Source organism: Filicampus tigris, chromosome 12 (assembly GCF_054856515.1).
Source record: "Filicampus tigris isolate MCC_2025a chromosome 12, RoL_Ftig_1.0, whole genome shotgun sequence".
Classification (NCBI taxonomy): domain Eukaryota; kingdom Metazoa; phylum Chordata; class Actinopteri; order Syngnathiformes; family Syngnathidae; genus Filicampus; species Filicampus tigris.
This window is the reverse complement of record NC_141228.1, coordinates 7,396,408-7,413,695: the sequence shown is the minus strand read 5'-3', so window position 1 is coordinate 7,413,695 and position 17,288 is coordinate 7,396,408. Positions and strand designations below refer to the sequence as shown.

The window sequence follows — 17,288 nt, the reverse complement described above, 5'->3', positions numbered from 1 at the left end:
TGCAACAACAAGAAAATGCCGGTCAAAGGGTGACAACATCTGAGAACCACCTCAATAAACTAAACATGCAATATTTTGTCATGCGTGAGGAAGCCCGAAGAAAACCTATGCAAGCATGGATCCTAAACCTCAGGCACACATGGTAACACCATGAGTGGAGTTTAAAAATATTACAACAGGTAGGCCACAAATATAAGCAAATAGATGGTGCTTTTCTTCTATGTTTTCATGATATGCACAATGAACTATGAGGGCTGAGCCAGCCATCTGTGCACTTCTTGAATAAAATCGCAAATTGCACCAACACAAAACCAATATCTCTAAAATTTTAGTTCACAGTAATGCCTACAAGGAAGTGTTGTATTACGCAGGTGGTGAAATGTATGTGTTCAAATTTCCATACACAGTGCCAATGTAAGAAATTACCCAAATATAAAAATACACAGTATAGTATTATCCCACACAACACTAATCCACATAGATCTGTGTGAACAATTGAGAACTAATCCTACTGAAGAATTTAGCAGAATTAAAGCATCTGCTATAGTGCCGTTTGTCCCTGTGTGACCCTTTACATTGACGTACTGTATTTAGCATATTAGACCTATATGTAATTTGCTATGCAGCTAAATCCCTGTAATCCTGATAAAATCTTATCTTGGCTCTCCTTGACTGAGTGCAAGGATACCTTCCCATAATATTAAAGTTATATGAGGATTTAGACTGAGAACAGCAAGGTTGATGAGTAGACATTAATGAGTCCTTTCAAGGTTATCTTGTCCTGCAAGCCAGTGATGATGTGTCTACTCTAGCATTAAGTATAATGAAATCTGACAAGTGTTTTTTGATTGACATTGTGGGGTTCACTTACCCTCAGACAATATTAATAAAAATAAATATCTTAAAACATATCTACCTTTGGGGAAAACGAACGTAATGTGTTATATTTTACTCCAAAACATAGTTCTTCATCTGTCAGAACAATCAGAGGAACATACGAAAACGCAGAATACATTCATACAATTAGCAGTACATGTTGCTGTGGCTGCAACTTTGCTGCAAGCGCTACTTGGGGTTTGACTGCTTATTATACAAATTCAATGAGGTTTACTTTGAAAAATTGAGATTTATTGTTTCTAGTTTCAAATAGATGGTTCACTGGTGTGCCTGCCCACCCGATCAAGTATGAAATTAAGCAACTAAGTAAAAATTTTGTGTCTATCTCTGAAAATGCGTCTGTGAGAGAGCCGTTGGAATGATTAAATTTGCCAGCGCAAGCAACATTCAATTTTAGTCTGGGCGCACGCGGGTTAATGATGTCAAATCCAAAAGGTAAGCAGTGCTGCATTGAATTTTGTGCACAGATTAGCATTAGTCAACACCACTAGCTTCTGATAAGTGGTAGTCTACTACGTTGGGTTAGGGGTGTTGTGTGTGGCGATATGTCTGCTGCCACATACACAGCTCCACACAATATTTGACAGAGTGTATTTGGCAGCAGGTGTGTATTGGTACACACGCCTGAGTTGTATGCGGGCAGCGTGGGATCGGTTCCCCCTCAGTGTCGGTGTCTGTGTGTGTCCCGTGCCACTGGCTGGCGACCAGTTCGGGGTGTAGTCAGCCTTTCGCCCATTGTTAGCTGGGATAGGCTCCAGCACCTCACCACGACCCTGTACAGGATAAGCGGTTTGGAAGATGACACATGTATTTGGCAGCATTTGTGAGGAAAAGTTGAATTTTGGGGCCTTTCGTGTTTACAGTCTGGGTGCTAAATTCCACAATTGTTGGATCAGTCACTAGTCATCATGGTAACAAAATCTGCACTCGCCATTGGCCCAGAAGTATATAGGGCAGGATGAGGGCCTTGCAGCGCAGCTCTCTCAAATGGGATGTTTTCAGCATGACAAAAAATAGAGAGTGCAAACTATGCTATAATTCTTGATTTTTTGGGTATTTTGATAAAAGTGTATCACAGACGTGTTATTTAGACATCTAGGAACTGCTTTAAATTGTGGAAAAAATGCATAATAAATAATCTAGCAAGATACATTGTGTCAAATGCTTAGAACCGATTCAAACCAAAGTTTACTAATCATCAAAACTTGAACACTTGTCCTTGGTTTGCCATAAATAAACATAATCTGGAACTATTTACAGCACAGTTCTTGAAATGTGAACCCTCATTGGCGTCTTTGTTATGTATGTATGCTACTGATTGTTTTTTTTATATATATCTGTATACTCTTGCTATCATTCTAAGCGCATCCCGCTGCCTGAAACCATATGTTTCATTTTGCTGCCACTTAATTACCTTTTAGTCAGCCTGTAAAAATCTGGCTCTGATCCAGACAGACTCTCTGGAGAGGGGAGAGAGGCCCATCCAAGATTTGATTTCAATTTACCATCAGACAAATACTGCTTGAATATGAGTAACTGTAAACTGAAAATCTAAAGTAAAGTCTAAAGAGAATTTAAGCTCCTTTGAGATGGGTTGGTTTCTGATAACAGAAACAACATTCAGACAGACATAAATCTCCCTCAGGATGGAAATCGAAGTGTCAGAATAGTAATTGATTCTGCCAGCAGGTTTGACTTCAGGGAGTTGGTCCCCTGACAAATAAGGAACTGAGTCTCTTGATAAATACAAGTTCACATTTGTGAGTCAGCCCATGAAACAAACATTAATCCCTCCACTTTTCGCTGAACAGAGACAGAGCTTCAACTAGGCTGATTTGCTGAGGATCCACCTTTTGCCTACAATTACTCTCCTACTCACAAGACCAAATGTGCGTACCATGTTATGCACACGTCTTTTTTTTTTTTACTTTGGTTCGGTTTAGGCAGACTGGTATACTAGTCACACAGACAGAATATCCTGGATCGAATCTCTGTTCGAACACCTTGTATGGAATTTGCATGTTCACCCTGTGCTGGTGTGTTTTTTTTTTTCCCAACACAATCGCAAAACATACTTCCAAGGTTAATTGAAGAGTGTAATTTGCCCATAGCTACACGTGTGTGTGAATGATTGCTGTCTATCCACCTCATTCCTATGCCCAAGACCCTTCACGTGAATCATGTGTGTGACTTCCCCTATGAACTGAAACCGGTGTTTTGTTTACATGGTAACTGTTTGTGGGAGTCCACTTTCTATCACAGTTGCAGACTTATGGTAAAGGGGGAGTCAACCCCAAGTCCTCCTGTTTGTAGTCATCTCAGGTGGCGACCATTTTGTCACATGCTGTCGACTGAAAATGACATCACAGCTGCTCAGGGCTCAGGTAACGACCAATCATGGCTGACCTGTTTTCTGAAGCTGAGTCATGATTGGTTGATACCTGAGCCCTGAGCAACTGTAATGACATTTTCAGTCGACAACATGTGGGAAATGGCTGTCCCCTGAGATGGACAAAAATGGGTGGATTTTGCTGCTTAACTCATATTCCACAAACGCAATATTAATCAGAATGCTGTGTTTTAACTAGTGGGCCTGCTGGGAACATATTCTTGAAAAAAAAATGTTTGGGTTGATTTCCTCTTTAAGACCTGTCATGATTCTGAGGTATAATTATGTAAATTGGGACTAGTTGTCCGAGATATTTCAGTTCGCTTCTGAAGCACTAAGCGCATGATGCCAAAATTCCCAACCGGTTAGGCATTATACCACTGTGCAGCCCCTTCAATCTGAAATCGCTCTGTTTTGACAATTCAAAGGGGTGCCTGCCGTTTTGGTTCTGTGACTCATTTCACCTCCTGCATATGCCTTTAAGCAATTAGGATTCATGCCCTTTTAACCATCAACTGATTTTATATAGCACATGACACATGAGTTGGAGTACATGTCCGAGCTGACTTCGGATGAGATGTGGTCGCAAGCCACTCGCAGACATTCACCATTCACACCAATAAAAAATTAATGTCTTAAATTAACTAAACATGCATGTTTTTATACTGTGGGAGAAAGTAGGAGGACCTCAACAACTCTTCCAGTGGCTTATTATGGGATGCCAGCTCCTGGGGCCAGTCAAATAGCAATTGTCGCCACACCTATTCCTGGACTAGTAATCCGTGGACCTATGACGTGGAACTACTGGGTTACTCAAGATATCAGTTGTTTTGAACCTTAAGGGCCACTATACTTTACTTGATTATTTCTTTGGTGCAGACAGCACAGATTCCTGGCCAGTGACACAATACACAGCCACTGCTGGTCCCGAGATTGGACAAAAAATGTTTGTGTTTCATGAGGAAGGCGATCAGATGTAAAATATATGCCTAAACATGGGATATTGTCATCTTTAGGGCGTCTTGTGTAAAAGACATTGTAGACGTTTAAAGTTCCTGTGGGTGCTATGTCTCGTCTTGGACCCCAGCTGCAATAGTGTCATTTACTCGTGTAGGAAGGAAGTGCTTGCCTGTTTAGATGAATGCGTAAGTTGGTTGCAGTGCACTAGTGCAGGATGAAGGAGCACTTGTAGAATGACTCATCACTTCTTCTTCCCACTATTAGTGAGCTACCTACTAGTACATAGACCTTGAGATGGATATCAAGGATATTTACAGTAAATAATGGTCAAAAGGCTTTCCAAAGCACACTAACTATGCAATTAAATACTAATAACGTGTGACTACACTCCAGAGATGGGGGATTCAGGTCTAGGAAGTAAAAACCCTGTCACAATTTGTCTTTAGCCACAGGTTCTTCTACTCCGCTGACAGGTAAACAAGCTCCCTGAGTGGAAGCACTTGTGGCTAAAGCCAAACTGTGGCAGAGCTTTTACTTTCTGGACTTTTATTTCCCATCTATGCTACACTTAATTAATAGGACATTTCTGTAACATGTATGGCATTTGTGTACAGTACACTAGCAGGACAACTGTGGCATCGCAAAGGATAACTACATTCCTAGTGAGGCAATACTGTATGCTAGTTGACAACTCTGCTACTAGTATTAGTCATGATATTGTAAAATTAGACTAGTTAACATCTAGCATTTCACAAGTAGTACTACTAGTAACAAATATGTCATTTTTCCTAAAAGGTAACATGATCCTAGGTACTAGCCTGGCTAGGAGTATAACTAAGGTGACCTATGAGTGAGCAGCAATGTCACAATATTGGAAGGCAGTAGTGGAAAAAAAAACACTTTGACAGTCGCTCTACTGAAATGTCTTGAGGACAAAGCGCGCACTAGGACATGGTTCTAAAACTAGAAATAAAAAAGCTCAAATAAATGCTCATACAGGCATATACATATATATATATATATATATATATATATATATATATATATATATATATATATAAATCATATATAGCATATAGTATAGTAAGATTTAATTTAATTACGTTTTTTTGTTAAATGTATGAAAAAAAACAACGTTAAGTGCAGTCGCCATATAGTTTCAGATTTGAAAAAATATCCCGAATTATTTATGTTTGTGAATGTAACGGCGGAAAACGCTTGACCGGCGTGCTGACGTCAGTGTCCGTCTGACAGCACTTCCTGAAGTGATGTTTGTTGTGGGAAATAAGCACTGTGCTGCTCGACTGGGACTGGGCCCACGTTAGCGGAACAAGGACGAAAGAGACACCGTTCCCTTGCATGTGGAGATGTGGCAGCTCTCTGCAGCGGCCAGATAAGCCACAGGGACGGACCGGGACCAGGACGAAGTGGGGGGAACATTTGTCGGATAGCCGAGCAGCAGAACCGCCGACAGATAGCACGGAGCTGTCGCGATGCGGTAGCTAAAACATGGACAGCAGAGTCAAGTAAGCCATTACAATTTTACAAGTGAAATGGACCTTTGCGTTTACATGCATGCAGAACAAGAAGAAGAAGAAAAAGAGGAAATGCTAGCCGTTATGTGAGCCTTCTCCGGTAGTGGATTTAAGAGACACACCAGCTGGCTCGACAGCTTTTTTGAGTCAGTCTGCTTGTAGCAGCTCAGCTAACCTCCTTAAAAGACATGGCAACATGTGTCCTATGTCCGCTCAAATATGCTGTAATGTCTAACTGTGTCTTTATGGCATCAGAATAGCATTCTGTTATCGGCTCTAGTTTGATAAGTAACACTGCACTTTGTTAATAATACAAGGCATAATTCATTGATTACCTGAAATGTTTTATCAAATGATAATAACTGTTTTTTTTAAGAATTCATGACTCCCCCTCTGGTTTTTAGGGAGAACCCAGAGAGAACATTTGATCTGGTAGTGCATGTGGCATCTCCAACAACTAGAAATGGGGGTAAGAGATGTCATTTGTTTTATATCTGATAATCTCCTTTCGTCATCTCTCTGACCTCAATTTATGTGTTTAAAACTTGCCTGACCCTATGACTCAAACAGGCTGTTCATTCTGTGCAGCTCCAAATGAAGTATAGTGTGTGAACATGACCGCTAAGTATTAAGATCACTGCTGTATTAATGTAATCACTGCTCATATTTTTATAATACTCGTCCGCTTACTGCTTTTGGATCATGAAGATAACGTTGCTGTCAAGGAAACAGTGGTATATTAATGATTTCCCTTTGTGGAGGAACAAATATTTGTTATAAAATGTTATCATCTAAAGCTGTGATTCCGTATTTACCAAGGTGCAGAGGCACGCTAGTGCAATCTAGTGAGATCATCAAGAGTGCTGCGGGAAATCCAGTTTCTCTTAATTTGTCTGAAAATTATTTTTTAAATAAATTTGTATTCATTTATATATGCCAGTGATGTATAGTGACAGGCAGGAGAGTTCAGCTGCATTTGTTTGTTAAAACTTAGAATAAACCTGTGCATCTTCTTGTAAGTGTATCAGCTTTGCGTTCAGTTAAACAGTTAAAAAATTCAGAGTAAATTGAGAAGATCATTCTTACTTCAGTAATCATACTTTTTGCAACATTTTTGTTTGGTGATGTACTGTGAGGTCCGATAATTGATTTAATTGGCCTTTAAAATCTATCTATCTATCTATCTATCTATCTATCTATCTATCTATCTATCTATCTATCTATCTATCTATCTATCTATCTATCTATCTATCTATCTATCCATCCATCCATCCATCCATCCATCCATCCATCCATCCATCCATCATTAGGGATGTCACAATATCTGCAATATCGTGATATCGCGATTTGAAAATTGCCACGATATATCGTCGTCGTCATGTCACGATATTAATAGCAGCAAATCTTGTTAAAATGGCCAAGTTGTTTCCATTTGTGCAGTTTTGCAGAGCACTTTCTGGTGGTTAGCTTATTAGTGCAGTAGCAGGTAGCAGGAACAATTGATGCCATGTTTAAGACCTAATCACCAATAGGAGCGCATGACTGGCCAAGCCTATTTCTTTGTGAATGCTGTTATAATGTCCAGAAACAGAATATTGTGATGTTTTTTTTTTCTTTTTTAAATATAAGCTTTATTTATTTATTTATTTATTTATTTTTTTACAATATTGTGAGCTTTTATACAGTATCGTGAGCTTTTTATACATCGAACCTCCATACTGCTACTATTGTATCGTGACATTTGGATATCATGACATCCCGTTTATTTATTTATGTATTTATTTATTAATCAATCAATCAATCAATCAATCAATCAATCAATCAATCAATCGGATATCAGCATTTTATTCTGCCAAATACCACAATCAGCATCGGTCTCAAAATAAATTCCATATCAATCGGGCTCTAATAAATACTCTCTGCCACATGATGCCATATCATTGTCTCCCTCATCTTACCTGCAAAGATCTGTCCTTTGACACTTTTTAGTTAGAATAAGCTTTATTTAGTTGTTTTATTATCATTCATTCCATTTATAACTATTCCATTTTTTCTCACTCTAATCTAAAACAACATGAGTAAAATTCATTGCTATTTTTCTACTCATTTGTAACAAAACTAATCTCTTGGGAATAGACAAATAGAGAAAAGTGTAGTTATGCTTTTTGATGAAAATCTAAATGGGTGTGTTTATGTCTCCGGAATGCCTTTGGTTGGGACAGATAACGGTTTACTGTGTAATTATAGGGATAGTATTACTGTGCAGACAGGTTGTTGTCGTAATGTTGGCAGCAGTGTGGAGCAGGACGACAAGCAAGTAAGACCTACACCGCATAACTGAGTGTCATTTGCACAAAGACAAGCAGTCATTATGTTTGCTATAATGTTCTGTATGCTTCTTGGCTGACTTGGTCAGCTGAAAGTCAGCTGAAGTCCAGCTGAAGTCCAGCTGCAATGCTTCTCTTCCATATTAGTGCTATGCATTCTCCGTGTGTGCGAGTGACCTTCCAGTCTGCACTTTGCTGCTGCTGTTCAGTTTGTAAGATAACCACCTTTCTCGTTGCACCCTGACCCCTCAAAAATTGTTTTGGAAAGATCACGCTTGGGTCAGCAAGTTATATTAACCGTTGTGCTATTTGCAGTGGTCAAACATTCTGGCAGTTACCGCTGGGACAAAAGGTGGCAAGGCAGGCTTGGAAAGCAACTGCTGGCAATATTATGTCCTCGCATTTGTAAATATTGGAAATAAAATTGGCCATATTATACAAAAGAACTCTGTCACCAGTAAGTCAAATATCCCGCACACATTTTCAGTGCCTATTACACCTGCTATCTTATTAAGTGCACGCAGTTTTGACATTAGGGAGGTGTTCTGTAGACTTATGCAGCGGCCTTTCTGAAGTAAAGAGTAGACTGAAAGTTGTCCTTGGATGTAGTTCTGATATTGGATTTTAAAGCAAACTCATAAACCACCAGCCTGTGCTGTAATAGCCCACTTCCTCCACATATGATTCAGGGTCAGGCTCATATCCGGACTTGTGCTCCCTTGAGCACAAGCTACACAGCAATGTTTGCACACTCTGCGGGTCAGACATATGCATTCAGCTCAGTCATTTGACTCAAGGCTGTGGACTCAGACCTGATTGCATATCGAAAAAAAAGAAAAATCCATTTCGGAGTGATTGACAAGCAGGTGCCAATGGCTGTCCTACGCTGTTGTGGTTACAAATTGGCAAATTGTACTTATGTCATTTGTGTGATTACTGTAACTGTTTTTGCCTATGGAAGCCGACTAACTGGCTGATGTTCGTGTACATACGCACGAAGCAATATAGTTTGACTCACCGTTGTGTGGAGCTCATTTTTGTCAAAGACAGAAAGGGTTAAAACTGTGAGTCATAACTAGAAAGGGTTTGGCCATGATGTGAAACCTGCAATCAGCTTTTTTTTTTTTTTTGCCAGAAAGCATCACTTCGGTTTTACATGTTATTTCCCCATGACCTCACTCAAGCAGACATGTCTACAACTAAAAATATTATCATCTAAACAACATGATGTTTAGGCGATATAGTGGAAGACTTGAACTTGGCTATATTCTTAAGTGACTTCCTGTCGTTTGCGGAAGAGAAGTGACATTTTACTTGCATTGGACTGCAATTTACTTCTTAAGCACTCTTTACCACGCATGTCCAGTTTCCGCTAATGTATTTAACAGTGACCGTGAGGAGCCACGCCTGAGTCAATGGAAAGCTCATGCGCTTTTGCCGATGTTGCAAACACTGTTTTGCCTTCCCCACCACATCCTGGTCATGCGGGTCCTGAAACTAGTCTCGTGTATGACACTATCACACAACTAGTCTGGTGTTCAGGTCAACTTCAAAAGGCACAAGACTGTTGTCTAATGAAAATGACTCTTTTTAAGATGCTCACTGTCTTCCTGTGTTAACTGGCCTTCACACCTTCCTAAATCAACACGGTGCCTTTGACACCCACATGTCTGGTTCTGTTCTCTTGGTCTGTTTTCTTTTTAAGTTGTTTCTCTTTGGCCGAACAAATAGTGCTCTTCAAATATTTTCTTAGTAATTATAAAGAAATACTCAGACGGTTGTTATGCGCGCAGAATGAATATATAACCCAGTCTTCTTCTTAAATTGTTGAAAAGAGCATCCTGTATGTCAGTGTTTTTCTAACTTTTTTCAGTCGAGGCACATTTCTTTCATTGAAAAAATCCCGCGGCACACCACCAGCGGAAATTGTGAAAAAAAAAGCTTATTTTAACAATATAAGTGTTATATTGTTGATATCAGCATTTTTTAACATTGAAGAATGACGTTAGATTATAATGTCTTGAATAGGAATTAAATAAACACAAAGAAAAAATTATTTTATAATGTTTCATATTGATACTCAGTCTGCAACATGGGCCTGATTGGATAAACATGCGTCACTAATTCGCTTGTCTCTAAACAAAGACGATTAGCAACCTGCTGCCGCCGCTGCTGCTGCTACCTACTGGTATGGAAGAGTACTACAATGTAGTAACTACATGATTACGCTGCCAGGCGCTAAACCGCACAGGCACACAAATTGGATAATTTCCTACGGCACACCTGACAATATCTCGCGGCACACAGAGTTTGAAAAGAGTTTGAAGTTTCTAAAAATGTGTCTGTCAGTGCTCTTTGGTCATAGACAAAAACTTAATGCTGGCTTCAATTCCTTGCTTTCAACATTTAATGACGGTATTGTTTTCCAGAAAGTTGATAAATGGAAACATTTGGCTTTGGATTGATTCAACACTAACTTTTAAACCACGTGTTGTAGGGCTGCTCGATTATGAAAAAAATATGAATCACGATTATTTTGGTAATATTTGAAATCACGTTTATTCAAACGATTATTTTTTGCGACAAAACATGAACAGGTTTAAACATGTAAAAAATTTTAAGACAAAATTCTTTGAAATGCTATAATAATTTAAGTTAGTTTTGGACCCAACAACATTTATTAAATTATTATTATTATTTTTTTTTAATGAAAGTGCAAGTGTATAAATTAAAGTATGTTTTCCTTTACAACAAACGTGTTAACTTGCTATGCACTTATAAATTGCCAAAGTAGTAAACTACTTGGAGTAAAATGCAGATTTTGACAGAATAACAGACATGCTATTTATCTATACATTTAAACCTTTGTCTGGAGCCTTTTTTGTTTTGTTTTTAAAGTAATATTTACACATAGTGAACAAAGTTATAGTAATTTGCTTCTGATAAATTATAAATTTAATATGCTGATTGGGTTAAACTAATTTAAATGTTGACTGTTACATACTAGTACGTAATCTATACAATACTTCTAAATTACAGTAGCCCATATATAAACTATATTACAATATAATTCAACGACTGAGATTTGCGTGTGTTTTCTTGCTTTGGTGTATCATAACATCATCGTAAACCAAACAATGGTTGAAGAGATTCGATGCAGAGACAACTTGCACTTTATACGTCTTTGCTCGCCGTCTTCCACGGCAAACCCAAAATATAACCAAATGAGCGATTTCGACTTGCCTTGCTTGTTTACAAGTCGTTCCTGTGGCGGGTCTTGTGCCATTTTTAGGTCTGTTACTTTGTTAACCCATTAAGGACGGGAGCGCATAAGCGCGTTTGTACCACTAGAGCCGGCAGCGCTGTTGCATCTTTCTACCATTAAAGCCGGGAGAGCGGATACGTCACCGTCTTTTTTTAATCCAATTCTCTGTCTCTTAGCCAATTTAATGCATCAGAATATCGCTATGAATCCCCGCTCGACACTCCTCAATGCTTGAAACAGAGTCACGTGACCGCCTCCTGCCCGCTGATTCGGCGATTGATTATCACCTCCTCCTCCTCCTCTGCCGTCAGTACACCCTGATTTTCAGCAATTCCTCGTACTTTGCGTCGTTATGCTTTTAGAGGCAGTATTAATACTCGATAATGTAAAATTACACATCGTGAAAGCAAGATTGACGATGATATCGATAACGATATATATCGCCCACCTCTAAATGTAACTTATTCTGCCTATTATTGATTAAGCTAATATTGTCTATCAGATTGCATCAAAAACTGTTCTACAGTCCCTCAACCTGGTGTATAACAGCTCATGTAGATATATATTAGGTTGTTCTTTTTTTACACACTAGGGCTGAACGATTATGGAAAAAATCTAATAACGATTTTTTTTCAAGGTCACTTATCTAGACTATCCAATTGAACAATTGAAAAAGCTGAAACATGCAGTCCAGAGAAGGCACCTTCAAGTTATTTGATTGACTATTGTGGGTTTTTCCTACTGTATTGCTTATACAGGTTCAAAACGTATCACTTCTAAGTAACGAGTCGCCACTGGGCGCATGGTGCAGTTACGTACGCTTTGCCGAAAAAGTGTTTGACAAGCACAAGCGCGAATGACCAATTTTCAGTTCGATTTTCAAAGACTGTCCTATAAACGGCTGCTAAATGTGAATCCACTGTTGTGATCTGTTGTTTGCTGTTTACACTGGACAGAACGACTGTGTAGGAGGGTCTCGTGAGACTTCTGAGGGTCTCTGATGTTATGCCAACAAGACTATTGAACCACTCTGAATGCTATCGGCTTTTGTACCTAATGATGCATGACCTTTACGATCCGGTGTTTTTTCATTTTCCTGTTCAAATAGCAAACTTGTTCACGTGGAACACTTTATCCATGATATTTAGGATGTTTTGTTCCCGCTACCTGCTATGGGAATATTACATCCTTCCAATTTGCCTCAACTGTTACACTTGTAATCGACTTATGTTATTGTTCCTGTAATTCAAATAACAATAGATTCCTAGTGAAATTCTCACAAATATTTCTCCAGAATAGTGAATTGACTAGCTCGGATAGTATGTGTCCCTCAACTTAATCATTGTTAGGGAAAAACATGAAAATAAATCTCAAAGCAATGGTAGGAGTGTACATGTGTGGACTTTGCTCTCCACTTCTAACCACGCATGTGTGAATAGATGACAGACACCGGCCCTTTTCCCCCCATGCAGGTCCAGGGAGACTTGGCCTCCCTGTTCAATGTAAGCTCAGTTGTGCCTAGCTCTGTTGGCTCAGAGCTCTTTGGATGCTCAGGCTGTGAGTGAGTGTTGTCTGAGAGCGTGACTGGCATGCTAGCTACTAGCGGTCCTGGCTACATAAAGCCATATTGATGTGCTTCCAAGATGCTGCCAAAGCTAGCAGATGATGCAAAAGCTGCCAAGGCAGTAGGTGGGGACAGATGCTACCTGTCCTCACCCAGTCCCTCCAGCCAGATTGTTTCCAGTAACAAAGCAATAAACTTAAGAGATCAGCATATCAGTTTACAACTACATTCATGCTGCAATTACGGAGACAGTTTATTCTTTCGGAAAACTCCGAGTATAACTCAGGGAGCACAGCGACCTCACATGACAAGTTATTACCCGTATGATTGCTTTTGCTTCAATGATGTCGAGGTGTGTGTTGCAATTTTTTTTAATTGAATTAATTCATGTTTGAGGATGCTTGTCTAGTTTTTGAATAAATAGGATGCTGGGGCTCAATTATAAAAATAATACATTTGCGTGTGTTTAAATAACTGTTCAAATCTTTACTCTTCTAGAAGCACATCCGAGGAAATCTAGAACTAAAAAGTATAGCGCAGACACTATTTGGCCTTTTATCCACACGATGTTTTAGTTTGACTTTGTCCAATTATGAAATGTCTCTTTTGTACAGTATCCTCTGAGATCTGGAGGTCTCAAAAGGGTCACCTCCTGTTCGCTAGTTCGATATCCGCCTGTTTGCTTCTTTGCTCTAGCCCCCTCGAGCAGAACTGTGCTGAACTGTGATTTTTTTTTTCTCCCTCCTTTCTTTTTTCACCTTTTGTATTCATTTTGCAAAACTCATATGTAGTAGAACTTTGAGAAAAGGTTGAATGTTGGCATTCTGCGAAATGTCAGAATCGGTCCTCGACCCAAAGCTCACTTATTCCGCTGTGTGATTGGATCCCGGCGGCATGTTGAGTTCATGGCAGAATCGCTCTTGAATCGGAGGCCGTTGGAGTCCTAACAGATGCCATGGCAGCAAGGATGGTGTTGATTGGTCATTAGAGAGGCCACACTCCTTCACATGCACTCTTGAGGAGACCCCTGGGTCTCACACGTTGTTTATTTCACAACCCTTACGCCTTTCTAGTTTGGCTCACCCATGTGACTTTACTAAATTAGCTCATTTACAGAGGATCAAGATGTCATCCAAGTCTTTGTTCTGTTTCCTCTGAGTCAAATCAAGCAGGTATCATTGCTTTCCACACTATGGTATTAGTGTAAGTAAGGTTGGATATAGTAATAACTAGGGGTATTTCACTAAACGTCCATGATTGACAATTTAACAAAAAAAAAAAAAAGAAAAATGACTACTGATTCTTTTTATCGTTATTTTAAAATATATTTTCATTTGAGGTGGGTGAGTCTTAAGGCCTAGACACACCAGTCCGACATCAGTAAGCGTTGAGGCGTCTGATTGCGCCGTCTGATTGGTGCGGCGACCACCGCCGTAACATCGGACCTCGTCAGGAAGCGTCTGCTGGGCGTTTCAGCGTGTTGAATCGGCGTCGTGACATTTGGTCACTCTGATTGGCTGTTAGCTAGCGAATCGGCACACAGAGTACAAAAGAGAAGTGACAAAAGCAGATAAACACAGCACACCTTTGCTGCAAGAGTGAGGGTTGACAAAGTATTTCACAATACCGTGTCAAGAACATGATGGTTTAATTCGCGTGAGCGAAAAATGTAGCTGAATGCATTGTTTAAGTTTTTTACAATCCGCCCCCAGCCAAAAGCTTTCCGGTTGGCTCTTTCTAACCATGAGGAGTAGTGACTACCGCCGCCGATGGTATGGAGGGGTATTACATCTCGCTCATGCGCAGAAGGTACTTAAATGGTCAGCGTCGCAGTCTCTCTTTGCAGTGTATTTTTCCAGCGTGACGTGCCGACAACCGGCCGGACGCCACAGGGGGTAAGCGCCGGTCACAGTTGGCCAACGTCGGATTGGTCTACCTCGGCCTTTACTGAATGTTCTCAACTCTTGTTTAATGCCAGCATCATGTCGAGCAGAATAATGCTGCCCAGGGATTTTACCATATCGTGGATGTAGCTGCCATAGCTGGCGGCATCTTAAAGTCATTCACCAACGTGGCTAGGGAGAGGGAAGTCTGGGCTTCCCTGCTGAAGCTGCTGCCTCCACGACCCGACCCGGATAAGCGGCAGATGATGGACGCATGAAATATAGTATAACATGTTTCCACATACCCCCTGCAATATGCTCCCGTACTTTGCTGTTTGATGCATTGAATGAGTATTTCTATGGACCTTTGAGATGTCCTACTGCGTGAGTGGTCAGTGAACGCACCTCAAGTTAGCTGCCGAACGCGAGTGCTTGCTTTATTTTGCTTCTCCACGCCGCTTTTGATCGTTGAATGCAAACATTTTTTTTTTGGGCAAAACCTTGTTTATAAAACTGAAAAAAAAGTGTGTTCCTCGTGTCTTTTAATGAAAACTTGAAAAATGAATGAAAGTTGATTAAAAATAACATTCAAGCGTGAATAAAAAATAAGAGTATAAGGAATTTTGCTCACATGCTCACCTATATTTTTTCTTTCCTTCTTAAATTCTTTTTTTATTGTAGATGTTCTTAAAATGGTGTCATTTTAGGAAATGCCGGTACACAATTCCTCAATGTCGATCCATATGTGTGTTATTTCCAGTATGCCAAAAAGTAAGACCTGATTTTGGCATGCCAGTGTAATGGCTTCTCCCATGCTCTCCAGCATCACTTTTTTGTTCTTGTCTGGAGTCATTTGTATCTCCCCACTCACAGTCACTTATCCATTCACCAACCTGCTGTTTGCTTGGGTCCACTTCCAACTTGTCTTATTTAAAAAGATTGGCGTGCCTTGAATTGTTTGTAATCACATGGAGTGATTTACGGTCCGAGTATTTGACTGTTAACAGTCTCTGTTTAGAAATGGTAATACGGTATTCTCTTGTTTTTGGGTTTTTTCTTTTTTTGACACACGTGTCTTTTTTCCGCTCATTTAATTTCTCTTGGTAATTTAAAGTGTTGTGTCATGTTGAGTCTTGTGTTATCATTTTTAATCAAGCATTTCATTGATAGTTTGCCGACACAAACAAGAGGCACAGTTTTTCCAGTCTGTTTTCTGCTGTATCGCATGGAACGGGGGACATGGAGTGGGGGCTTCTCTTTTGGTGCCATACGACCTTGTGACATGCAGTACTTGACGCACTCAATTAGAAACATCCAACACCCTCTGGACAGCTTTGTTGTTTCATCAGAATAGTGTGTCTTGGCCAAAGCATGAAGCACTAGGCCTGAATGAGAGCGGTTGGCTTTTGATGGCAAGAAGCTTATCGCTGTAGTCGATAAAGCAGGAGGTGAGCTATTTGGGGATCGGGTATCAATAAATTATGTCTAATCTAATAGTTTTATCCACATCCAACACTGTTTATTTTCCCATTTTTCATTTGTATTTACAATAGCATCTAGACGGGGAAAAACATGGAAATACTTCTAGGCATGGAGCACCCACTGCAGGCTATTTATAGACATCTCTTCTTCTGTCTGGAAAAACTGAGGAAATGTAGGGCCTGATCAATAATTTAAAATGTGATGATTTTGATGAATGCAGAAGCGGTTCATTGCATCACCTTCACTCACAGCTTTTCAGACTTTACAGTTGTTTTTACTGGCTGTTGTTTGTGTGCGTTCATGCTAATAGACCTGTCTTCCCCTGTGACCAATCGTCAGATTCTCTGGGTAGCTCTTAGATTATTAATGTTAAACGAAATGAGGACCCATTGAAGCTGTTCTTCACATGTATGTCAAGAAACGACTGTCTCGGACTGGGAATATGTGTAGCACAGCAGATGGCAGATGTTATGTCAACATACATGCCTGCAAATACACACAACCAATCATCTGGAGTCTTAATAACAATGATTGGCTGGTTCTTCTGCATGTAATATCAAGATGGCCTAGATTCACCCACAAATGAACTGGATTAGTTCAGTCCTGCTTTAATTGTGCTCTTGTTATGCTAATCTTGCTGTGTCTCGCAAAGTGAGTTCAATGAAAAAGCTGCTCTCAAATATCTGTTGACTTTTGTCACCGTCATGGTAAGGAGATATCAAATATTTAAGACATTTAGTCTTAAACACATAAGAGGACTCAGTTCACGTGGGGATAGGACGTGAAGCACATCTTTTAGTATTGTCTGGTAAACCTGGTGAAAATCGATTACTGCACAGTCCATATATGCACCAGGATTCATATCCTCTTTCTGGATTCATTCAGCATGCTGCATGAATTCCTGCCTTACATATTGTATTTGGCTTTATTTTGTCTTTGATAACTGGATAGGTTTGAGGAAATCTGGTTTAAATATCATCAGCAGC

The 17,288-nt window shown here is 39.8% G+C and overlaps 1 protein-coding gene across 2 annotated transcripts in view; it reads left to right on the top strand.

Moving 5' to 3' along the window:
- Positions 1 to 5,501: 5,501 nt before the first annotated feature.
- Positions 5,502 to 17,288, top strand: part of dennd1b (DENN/MADD domain containing 1B) — a 120,992-nt gene continuing 109,205 nt past the window's right edge. For both annotated transcript variants that reach the window (XM_086047133.1, XM_086047132.1), the window contains exons 1-2: positions 5,502 to 5,772; positions 6,186 to 6,250. In XM_086047133.1, coding sequence (XP_085903259.1) covers positions 5,756 to 5,772; positions 6,186 to 6,250 — 82 coding nt within the window. In that variant the 5' untranslated portion in view covers positions 5,502 to 5,755. The remainder of the gene's footprint in view (positions 5,773 to 6,185; positions 6,251 to 17,288) is intronic.